The 12,323-nt window shown below is 39.1% G+C and overlaps 1 protein-coding gene across 1 annotated transcript; it reads right to left on the bottom strand.

Annotated features, from left to right (window-relative positions):
• Positions 1 to 8,032: 8,032 nt before the first annotated feature.
• LOC105721610 (SWI/SNF-related matrix-associated actin-dependent regulator of chromatin subfamily A containing DEAD/H box 1-like) lies at positions 8,033 to 8,602 on the bottom strand. Its single transcript, XM_064383742.1, has one exon. The coding sequence runs from the start codon at positions 8,600 to 8,602 to the stop codon at positions 8,033 to 8,035; it is 570 nt and encodes a 189-aa protein (XP_064239812.1).
• Between the last annotated feature and the right edge of the window lie 3,721 nt (positions 8,603 to 12,323).

Here is a 12,323-nt window from a genome sequence, read left to right on the forward strand (position 1 = left end):
GTATGCTCTGCAAAAGATGCAGTTTAGAGAATGAAATGACAATCCACAGACCAGGAGAATCTTTTCAGAAGACATGTCTAATAAAAGACTTGTATCCAAAATATACAGACAGTATTCCTTTGGAGTGCATTGTGCCCTTTGAATCCCTCACTGGAACTGAGACATGGAAACATCCTGTTGATTTTAGTCTCCAGTCTCAGTGTCCTCAGAGAAGTCTGCATTAAAGTCTTCCAGTTTTTGAACATGGTGTGAAACTTCTGCCAATCTAATTATGAGGTGTTAATAATTAGCAGAAATAACACTCATCGTGTAAAAAATTCAGATTTCCTTTAGTGAAACCAACTCATACCCAGACACATTGACAGCCACTTGCCAAAACTATCAAATCTCCTTTCGCACCAGAGGTTATGAGCATCCCTGGACGGCTGAAGCTACTATTGGCAATGGTCGCTTGGGAAGAGCAGATAGCTGACAGAAGATGTTAGGGAGTACAGCAAGAGATATTTTCACAAGTTGATGAGTCCAGATGGCTATTCCATCTGAGAGAAAGAGGAAACCTAGCAAACATATTCCTTGTTCGTGTACAACCATGTTTTCCCACTTCAGAATGAGTGCCTGCTTTTAAATTTTACAGAACTTTTATTTCACCCAAATTTTTGGATGAATTGACAAATGAAATTATAAATCTCTTTCTTAAAGCAGAATTCAAAGTATAATTTAATTTTAAATTCCTGAGGCCAGATCTCTTGACATGGTTTTGCCAAAACACCTGGACTTTAATTTTCTCATCTGTAAAGCAAAATTATCTCATTACACAATTATTATTTGTAATAAATGTTTTGTTTTTCAAAAGAGAAAATGTGGGAACTACAGAAAACTATAGGCAATTGGACAAAACCACCCAGATTCATACTGTTTAGCCATGACCACTATTATCATATGGTCTCTTTCCCCATTCCTATGTCTAAATATTTTCATAGCAATTATGTCACACTACAGAAAATATATGACCTGCTTTCCCACTCAACCATTTTCACATGGCATTATACAACCATTAAGAATGCTTTTATCTCTATGATTTTCAGGTACATTTGATTTCTTGTGTTTTTTTGTTTCTTTGTCTTATGGATAAAGAAAAATTATAGTGAATGCTATTTGATTGTTAAGAAACAAGTCAACATAAAGTTTTTCATGGAAACTAAATGTAACAACTGTATAAAAATTATTATAGACTGAAAAGAAATTAATAGAATCCTTTATTAACATTTATTCTTCCTTTATTGGATTATACTCAAGAGAAAAGTCCAGCATCGTGAATTGAAAGGCTGATTTTGGCATTTCTTTCTCTCCTAGGAGAAGCATATGGTCTGTAAGGCCAGAAATTAGCTTTCATGACAAATTATTGGAGATGAACAAATATAAAGATTTTAAAATCTAAAAGATCTTCAGAATGAATGGTTTAGAGTATACATTTTTACCACCTGGTAAATTAATGAAACAATATTGGTGTTATGTGGAAAGGAATGAAGAGGGCTGTCTGAAGATGAATTATGGCAGGTTTTACGTGCTAATGAAACAGTATTTAGAGCTCAATAAAACAACGTTGCAAGTTTGGACATTGGCCAAATATTGAAAGAGCACCTACTATGAATAAGGAATTGGCCTTAGGCAAGAGGAAGCCCAAGGAAATGTTGTTGCCTGCAGAAACAAACAGTAGTATAGGGGTGATGAGGATGGCACAGATTCAAGTGTCTATAAACTGAGGGGCAAAGGGCCAAGAATTATAGCAGATGGGTATGTGAGGTGGAACAGAAATTTCCTTCTTCTGTTGACCAGAAGCAATGTTGCAATGGATCATGCCACCCAAGAAAGGAGTCCTTTCTCTGAGGAGTGTCAAATGTCAACACAGAAAACACAGTAGGCTTTTTCATTCCAGTTAGTAGAGACCTGGAGAGAAATTCAAATGTAACTCGAAAGGCACACCTCCTTTACCAAATGGGGAGAATATTCTCAAAGGCTGTATTATAAAATAATAATATAATAACAGTAACACACACACACACACACACACACACACACACACAGAGGAAGTGGAGTCACACCAGCTAGGGGACACAGTATCAATGGTTTCAGTATTGCAAAGGGAAATCATTTTAAAGCGTCCAGAACTGGGTCCCAGAGAGGCAATTAGAAAGCCCTTCACATGAAAGTGCTCAGAAGCATTTACAGGGACGTGTCTGAAAGAAGGAGTTTATTTCTAGATTATTAACATAAAAATTGCTTTCCTCTTTAATTAAGCCTCTAGATCTTTGGAAACATAAGCAATTTTGTTGCAATCCTGGCAACTGTTGACTCTAAACGGCCTGGGAAACCAACATGGGCATCTAAGTAGTATCAATATCAGAATGAAAGGCAAGCAAATCTACAACAGTCAACTGGATCATTCTAAATATCTGGATGTTTGATAAAAATTATTTAGTTTGGCATATGACAAATGAGGTAGATCTAAGAAAAAGAAGAGGAAAAGAAAAAGCCCATCACAAAACTGGTTAGTTTGGTGTCAACATCACCACCATCAAGTAGCATACCTGGATTTCGCAGGTAGAGCTCAAGTTCCCTTTTCTTATACTCATATTCATCCCTCTATATTTCAATTATCTGTTCACTTCTGTGTCTTCCCACTGGGTCTAACTTTGGAAGGAGAGACACCAAATTCCTCTTGCTCACCATGTTTTCACACTTCCTTGCCGGGAGTGTTAGTGCACACTCAATAAATATTAGGTGAATAAATGAACATCAGGGCAATTTGGGGTGAGCCATCACCAAGTAGGGTGTGCTCTGGTGCAGGCAGTGGCAAGAGAGCTCTCAGTCAATCCCTCAGAGGTTTGCCTAAGTGGATGGCACCATAGCTTCAACTACAGCAGTGTCCAAGGATGTACTCCTCATGTGAGTTGAGGATGGTCAGGAATGGGGCTGGAAGACAACCTGATATCCTGATGCCATTTCCATATCCAAATGGAGACCTTCAAGGCCATCCAGTATGGAACCCACATGTTAAAGAGGCAGCAGCTGTGGTGCATAAGGGAACAGCGGTTGTCCCCAAGGCACAAGCTGGCAGAACAGACTTTCACAGCCATGTCTCCAGATATCCTGCTCCGTGCTCTTTCCTCAATAATCCACTGCCTCTCCTAAGAGCACTGCAACTCAAGAGACAGGGTTTCAATGGCAGCTCCAAGAAGGAAGTATCTATACAGCCTTGGCAGGCCACTTTCTCCTTTTTTACACCCCATTTTCCCAGTTGGGTAAGTTGGCCTGATAACATGTGACCCAGGGATGTTAGCCTTAGAGGAAACAGTCCATGCAAAGGGCCCAGAGAGGGCCAGGAACAACTGATTCCCAAACCTTAACTCCTTTCCCCTCCTCCCAGGCACGTGAGGCCACTGGGGGCGAGCAAGCTGAACAGAGCAACCTCAGTGGTTGGCAAGGACCAGCTGAGGGGAGGGGCCCAGCTCCTCAGACCATCTCATTTCTCAGGAGGTGAGTTCGGAGCTCGACCCTGCATTGACATGGTCTTGCTCTAAAGAGACTGTCCTCTGCTCCCTCCTACCATCCCCTGAGGAAATGCAGCCTTCAAAACCCAGGCTTTCCATTTACTTACTAAAATGAATGAAAGAATCTTTTGGGGAATAAAGTGATTTCTTTTTAGCTGCACTAGTTTACTTTTCCATAAACTCCCAAGACGGCTTACATGTTAGCTGTTAATCACACCATCTGTTCAAACAGTACTTCAGTAAATGATTCGATTCATACTTTTCTTCTAAGAGAATCTTTTTAAGGCCAGTGTTTATGTCTCTGTTATCCTTCATTTGGCAACATTGCATAAGATGAGCTATTTTAACTTTGCTGTCATTGTAAACACATATTGAATTTCCCATTTCTGAACTGTGGAGAAAACAGGACCACTTCTCTGCATTTATTCTACTTCACTCTAGGCTTAGGCTGGGGGTGGGAGTGTAACTGGACAGGGATCATGTTTTCATATAGAAAAAAAGACAGAAACAAGAAGTTCCAGACAATATTTCCTCTGTCATCTTGAATTTAGTGACAATGAGTAGATTCTAGCTATGTAAGTATTCAGATCAAGCAATGGTGAACTATGTCCTTAGTGATTGAGAGGTGTCAGTTATGGTGACAGGCCTGGCTGTTCAAATGCATCCTATCACTTAAGAGACAAAGTCACTGGTTTAGAGGATCTTCTGGGAAGAAGAGCCTGGATCCCCTAGCAAGCCCAGGCACAAAGCTTGGGTGATACCTGGCCTGGAGAGGAGACAAAATTGCTCTTGGGGCTTTTAGGGAAGAGGGATAGTAGAGTAGAGGTGGCCGTTTTATTGCTCCAGGCTGCTCTGTGAACCTCTGATGATCCTGTATTTACGTGAATGTCTGGGGAAATTCAGATGTCAGCATGAGTATACTCTAGTGCTGGCCCAGAGGGACACCACTCTCCCATGCTTCCCAAGACCTTTGCCACTTGAAAAGTGCTGCATTGTACAGTCATGTGCAAAATGTAAGTGATGTGCAAAGGAGGCACATGAAAATGTGTGTGTGTGTGTGTGTGCGTGTGTGTGTGCGCGCGCACGCATGTGTGTGTGTATACCAGTGAAGGAGGGATTGACTCTCCAGGCCTTCTTAGGGCCATTCCAAGATATAAACCCAGCCTATGTGCATGCCCTAACTCTTACTGATCCATCTATATACACTTATTACTGTTCTCATGAACACCTCATTCCTTTCCAACTCTGTGCATGGGATTGATGCGGTGCCTGTAAGATGCATGTGGTTCTCAACTAGTGAACTCCTCTCTAATCCTGGAAACCCAGAATGTCTCTTTCGGTATGATCTTTCTTCTCCACCCTTTATCTCTGGGTCTGGAAAGTCAATGTCTTCTTCATCACTATGTGGATACTGACCTAGGAAATGCCTTTGCCTCCCATCCCGACCAAGGTAATAAGGAGTCTGCCTTTGAGAGAACTGGAGAAACTGCTTCGCTTTCTTCTTTCTTAGATCAGTGCTATATCAATTGTCTTGCTCTGTCACAAGATAGTCAGAGATGTCATAATCATCCTGATGTCACACAGATCATTGCATAGTCCACTTACAGCGATGATGTCATGCTTAATGGAGCTGATGAACAGAAAGTAGAAGGCACTCTAGATACCTTAGTAAGATATTTGGTGCCAGAGCGTGAGAGATAAACCTCGTCAAATTCTGTGGCCTGACTCATTAGAGAAGTTACTGGGAGTCCAGTAATCTGGAACCAAATTGCTACACATTGGCATCACTGACAACTAAGAAAAGAGTACAATATTTGGTAGGGTTCTTTGGATATTGGAGAGAGCAGACACCACATTCAGTTGTGCTTGCTCCAATTCATTTACCAAGTCATATGTAATATTGCCATTTTTGAGTAGGGCTATGTTATGATTGTCTTCTCTTTGTTTTGTTAATGAGTACATTTGTGTGTATATATACATACAGTAATCAAATATCTTTCTTTTTTCTTCTCTTATTCCCTTGTCATTTAACACAAAATGTACTGACTTTGTATTGGTATTTAAGTATTGTGAATTTTACATCATAGTATTTAAGTTATGGGCTATCAGGAGAAGAACAAACATCACCCAGAGCTTTACTTCCTCTACTGGGGAAGAGATTAGTATGTTTGCTGCTGTATGTAGGATAGTTATATCACGTTAGGTGGAATTAAATCCTCATTGTTTCCATTTGGATATTAAGTACGGTTTAGGGAGATGTGTATGGGTGCCAAGTTGAAAAAGGGTGGACTTAGGTTGTTTAATTTTATATGTCAACTTGATGGGGCTAAGGGAGGCTCAGATAGCTGGTAAAACATTATTTTGGGGTGTGCCTGTGAGAGTGTTTACAGAAGAGATTAGCATTTGAATCAGTAGATTGAATTAGGGAGATTCGCCCTCACTAATGTGGGCAGGCATCATCAAATCTGTTTTGGGCCTGAATAGAATGAAAAAGAGGAAGAAGGGTGAATTCCCTCTTGCTTCTTAAGCTGGGACATCCATCTTCTCCTGCTGTCAGTTCCTCTCATAACCTACCCCACAGGTTCTCAGGCCTTTGACCTTAGACTGAGTTACACCATTGGCTCTTCTGGTTTATAGGCCTTCAAATTCAAACTGACTTACACCATTGCCTTTCCTGAGTCTCCAGTTTGCAGATAGTACATTGTGGAACTTCTCGACTTCCATAATCACGTGACCCAATTCCGATAATAAGTCTGTTCTTATGTATCTATATATCTTATTGGTTCTGTTTCTCTGGAGAACCCTAACTAATATAGACAGCAGGTACAGGCTGTGATAAAAACTGCCCTACTGCTTGACTCTTATGCTTCAACAGATCCAAGGATATTAGAAGTGTCAAACTGTCCATGGCACAGAAATGTTCTATGTAGTCTCTGGCAAGTTTCAACTGGAGAATTACTGCACAGACTCCCAGGGTTGTTGAGTGATGCGTGCCCTCTTTTGCTAACAACTATTAGAAAAGCAACTCCTGGCTGGGTGTGGTGGTTCACACCTGTAATCCCAGCACTTTGGAAGGCCAAGGTGGGAGGATCACTTGAGGCCAGAAGTTTCAGACCTTCCTGGGCAACATAGGGAGACCCTGCCTCTACAATAAGTAAATAAAATTAACTTGGCATGGTGGCATGTGCCTGTGGTCCCAGCTTATGGGGAGGCTAAAGTGGGAGGAACGCTTGAGCCTGGAGTTTGAGGCTGCAGTGAGTTGTGATCATGCCACCGCACTTCAGCCTGGGCAACAAAGGAACACCTTATGTCAAAAAAAAAAAAAAAAAGAAAGGAAAAGAAACTCCTACTGTGCCCTGGTAGAGACTGAATATCAGATTATGGAACACCAAATAACTAGTTAACCTGAATTTCTTATCATGAAGTGAGTGCTGTTAATCTACCAAATCATAACATTGGATACATGTGGCAGTATTCCATTATAAAATTAAAATGATAAAGAACAACAAAGCTGAATAAATATAAAAAACGTTAGTACACTGCCCAAGAAGATGGCTCAGACTTCCACTGTATATGCTTCGCTGCCTTTTCCTCAGCCCTCAGGGAAAGTTTCCTATGACTAGTTAACAGGGGAAGAAATGAACGGAACTGGTTTACAGGTAGATCATCATGGAGCTACCAGATGTGGATGGATGGTGCACTGCAACCTTGCTTAGGGATATCCCAGAAAGGCAGTAATGAAATAGTACGACTGGTCAGAATTCAAGTGTCCACTTGATGAAGAAATGGCCTAGAATATGGATCTATTCATGGACATTAGCATGGCTTGATCAACTGGCTAGGAACTTGAAGAGAGAAATATCAGAAGACTGGTGACTAGGAAGTATGGAGAAAAAGTATGTAGATGGACCTCTCTCAGTGGGCACTGATTATATTTATGTTCCATGTAAATGTCCACCAGAATAGATCCACCTTAAAGATGACTCTCGATACTTAGGTAGACAAGATGTGATAGATTGCAAAATGACCACAAATTTTTCCCATTCCTAGATGTTTGTCCCTTAGCAGCATGACTTTCCCACTTTCCTCATCAAGAGTCAGAGTCTATTACTCCATTCCTTGGACTAGGGTTTGACCATGTGACTTGCTTTGGCTAACAGTGCTTTAACAAATATGATGCATTCAAAATTCCTATACATTGGCACTTTCTCTCTCTTGTTGAGTTTGGAATTCTGAAACCATATTTATCTGAATGATTCTTTTTTTTTTTTCGCTATTAAGACTTTAATTATTCCATTATTTACAAATGAATAACCTTGTCTATTAATAAGTAAACACTTTCGATACAGAAATTTCTGGCATTTAATTCCTTTAGATTTAATAGTTAATATCTTCAAACATAAGATATCTTTAGAAAAATGACTATCCACTCACTACTAAGTATAGCACTGGATGCAGGAAAGATTTTATCATCATTACAGCTACAATAACCAGTTACTATAAAAGAATATAACCTTAAGTAAATCACTGTCACTTCTTTGTGGAAAAAGTTCCTTCAAAGTCTGAAGTTTAGCATCTTTAAGATCTTCCAATTCTGAAAGGTCTTCCAATTCTGAAATATCATCATTTCTACGTGCTGTGGTAGGAAGGCCTTGGGACTCTTCATCTTCAGATGGCTCAGAAATTATAATCACTGTATCTTTGTTAAACGTTTTCTCTTGAACTGTATTGGAGCAATTTGGGGAAACAACATCGTCACTATCAGAAGACAAATCAATACACTGTATTCCTCTTTGATTTTTGAAATATGCTATACTTGCTTTTCTTTCATTATCTGGAGTTTCTGGAACACTAGAATCTTCTGTTTTTTCAGTTATATCTGAATCAGGAGTGTTTGCCCTGCTAACTTCCCCTTCAGCATTCTCCTCTTCAGCACTAAAAGAAGTTGGTGAAGAAGGGCCAGGCTGGGAGGGTTGAGGGGTTGCTTCAGGCGCTTCCTCAATCTTAGTCCTTTTCTCAAAGTGAAAACAGTCCAGGTTGAAAAGATTCATATTGGTAGAAACCACCACCTGAATGATTCTTAAATCGTCTACTGAAGAGGTCATGTAGAGGAGAACTGAAGTGCTTCAGAAGACAGCCTAGAGCACTAGACATGTGAGTGAGGCCTGCTCAAACCATCCAGACCTCAGAGATCAGCTGAGGTAGTCCCAACCAGAAAAATCAGCCAGCCAGTCTACAAAATTGTGAAAAATTAGTAAATATTTATTGTTTTAAGCCAGGGAAAAGAAACTGTTTTGGACAACTCTATGCAAATAACCTTGAAAATCTGGATAATTTTTAGAACAAGTCAACTTGCCCTGCTGACTCCAGTAGAAACAGAAAGTCTAGTAGGCAAAATGAAAAACAAAAAAATCCTCTGGGTTGCTTGAACCCAGGAGGCGGAGGTTGCAGTGAGCGGAGATCACATCACTGAACTCCAGCATGGGTGACAGACCGAGACTCCGTCTCAAAAAAAAAAAAAAGTTTTGATAAAGATTTCCCTCCAATAAATGGCACCAGACTAAGAAGATTTCATAGAATTCTGCAAAACCTTCAAAAATAATATTATTCCAATGCAACTTAATCTGAGAGCTTAGAAAAAGAAACAACATTTTCAGATTCATTTTATACACTTCTTATTTTAAAATCATGGCACCAGAAATATTGCAAGAAGAGTACAAAAAGTTTATCGTCTGGGGTCATGCTTTGCATTTAGTAGTCATGTCTCTTTATCCACTGAGTTCCTCAGTGTGTCTTTCATGACTTTCACCTTTTTTTTTTTCTTTTGAGACAGAGTCTCGCTCTGTAGCCCAGGCTGCAGTGCAGTGGCGTGATCTAGGTTCATTGCAACCTCTGCCTCCTGGGTTCAAGCAATTCTCATGCTTCAGCCTCCCTACGTAGCCGGGATTACAGGCATGCACCACCACACCCGGCTAATTTTTGTAATGTTAGTAGAGAAGGGGTTTCACCACATTGACCAGGCTAGTCTCAAACTCCTGACCTCAAGTGATCCATCCGCCTCAGTCTCCCAAAGTGCTGGGATTACAGGTGTGACCTACCAAGCCTGGCCGTCTTTCACCATTTTAAAGAATACAGGTCAGTTATTTTTCAGAATGGCCTCTCAATATGAGTTATGTGATACTGTCTCATAATTAGACTCAGGTTTTCATACTGACACCACAGAAGTTATTTTGCCCTTCTCATTGTATAATATTGGGAGGTACATGACACTGTTGTGTTCCACTGTTAATGATGTGAACATTGAACATTCGGTTATATATTAGTGCATGCCCAGTTTCTCTACTGTAAGGTTATGACTATATTCTCTCCTTACTATTATTTCTCCTTTGTATGATAACTATTTCATGAGAAGAAATTTTGGCACTGTATAAATATCTTGTCTCATAAAATTTCCACCTGAGCGGTCTAAGAATACTTTCATTTTGTTATGCATGATGAATTTTTTTTAACTATATTCTTTTTAGAGACAGGGTCCCACTCTGTCATCCAGGCTGGAGTGCAGAAGTAAAAACTTTCTTTTTCTTTCTTTTTTTTTTTTTTCTCTTGAGACGGAGTCTTGCTCTGTTGTCCAGGCTGGTGTGCAGTGGTGCAATCTTAGCTCTCTGCAACCTCTGCCTCCTGGGTTCAAGCAATTCTCCTGCCACAGCCTCCCGAGTAGCTGGGATTACAGGCACCTGCCACCACACCCTGCTCATTTTTTGTATTTTTAGTAGAGACGGAGTTTCACCACGTTGGCCAGGCTGCTAGCGAATTCCTGGCATCAGGTGATCTGCCTGCCTCAGCCACCGTGCCTGACCATAAAAACCTTTTAAACCTAATTTCAGACCTACTGAAGAGTTGAAAGCATAGTATCAAAAAGTTTCCTTAAACCCTTCAAAAAGATTACCGTAAAGTTATTTTATTATATTTACTTTATCATTCTCTCTGTGTGTATTGATATATATGTTTGTCTGTGTATATGTATAATATTTTTCTGACCCACTGAAAGTAAGTTTCAAACACAGTAGTTTGTATTTCCTAAAAGCATGATTATTCTCTTTCATAACCAAAGCACAATTACAAAAAAAAACAAGAAATTAACGTTAGCATAGTACTTTTAGCTTGTCTACAGACCTTATTTGAATCTTAATCGTTATCTCAATAATGGCTTTTATAAAAAAAGAAAAGTCTGTCTTATGAGTCATTGTCAATTGCCATGTCTCTTTAGTTTCTTTTAACCTGAAAAAAAAATCATCCATTTTCCTTTATCTTTCATGACCTTGACATTCTGAGTTGTGCATAGCGGTTATTTCGTAGAATGTCCCTCAATTTGGGTTTGTCAGACATTTCCTCATGATTATTTTCAGGTTATGTGTTTTTGACGAGAATATCACAGAAATGGTAAGTTCTTCACAGTGCCTTGAATCAAGAGACAAAAAATGTCAATTTGCTCCTTTACCAATGCTGTTAGCATTTGACGTGTCCTTTTGTTAAGGTGGTGTCTGCCAGGTTTCTCCACTGTGAAGTTAAAATTTTCCCTCTGTAAATAATTAATATCTTATGGTAGATATTTTGAGACTATGTAATTAATTGATTACTCATCAAACATTTATTCCTAGTTTTAGCATCTATTGTTCATTATCGCCTGTATCAATTATTGCCATGATGGCTGCAAATGGTGATTTTTAAAATTTTCAATATTCTTTCTACATTCATTAGTTCATAAACCACTATAAGGAAGAGTTTTTCTCCTTTAAAATTTCTTATTTATTTCAGTATAGTGGATTCTTTTTTTTTTCTATGAGTTATAATGTTGCTGTCATAATTTATACTAATGTTCAAATGGTCCCTGGTTTGGCCATTGGTACACACTATAATCTGGCTTCTCTGTCCTGGCGACATGTATACACCATTCTTTGGCCACTTTCTTATTTTCTGAACAACATGTTCACAGTTCATCATGTACTTGTCTAGTCTCATCTTTTCGATCAGCCATTTCTCCAAAGAATTGATTCCTTTTAGTGGAGAATAGTTGATCTCAAGTAAGATCTGAGCACTAAGCATGATTATTGCTACTGTGGTGTCACTGCTTCTAAGCTCTCTGAGTAGACAGAATTAGAAAATATGTGTATGTATATATATGTATGCACATCAATACATGTATATGTAAATGTATATTTAAATGCATATGCATAATATATACATATACTTATATCTCTTTCTATATCTATTCATCGTGTCATTCTATCTGTGCATCTATCTGTTCATTTATCATCTATCACACCATGACTTCATACTAATACCTCTAACACCAATCTAACAAAACCTAGTGCTGTTTAGTGTTCCCCCTTTCATATTTCATACACTTCGAAGATTGAAGAAAGGACCATGATTGCAGTCAGCCTCTAGAAGCTAGAAACAACAAGGAAATGGATTTTCTTCTAGAACCTTCAGAATGACTACCAAAACCTCGATTTTCCCATAAAATCTATTTCAGACTTCTGACCTCTAAAACTGTAAGATAATATATTTGCATTGTTTTAAGCCAACGAACAACTTGTGTTAGTAAGCTAGAGGTAATTTGTTACGGCAACATAAGAAACTTACATAGGAGTATTATTTTAATTTCCTTCGCCATCATAGCTTTTGGGGGTGGAGATTTCATTAGCAGAGGTTCTCTCTTTTTCTTTTTTTTTCTTCTTATGATAGCTTTATTTTGGCCTAATCATTTGA

This window comes from Aotus nancymaae, unplaced genomic scaffold, assembly GCF_030222135.1.
Source record: "Aotus nancymaae isolate 86718 unplaced genomic scaffold, 86718_ANA_hifiasm-v0.15.2.pri h1tg000004l, whole genome shotgun sequence".
Classification (NCBI taxonomy): Eukaryota; Metazoa; Chordata; class Mammalia; order Primates; family Aotidae; genus Aotus; species Aotus nancymaae.

Bases quoted from the DNA above. Each gene is read 5' to 3' on its own strand.
- LOC105721610 (XM_064383742.1), bottom strand. From the start codon at position 8,602: ATGAATCTTTTCAACCTGGACTGTTTTCACTTTGAGAAAAGGACTAAG.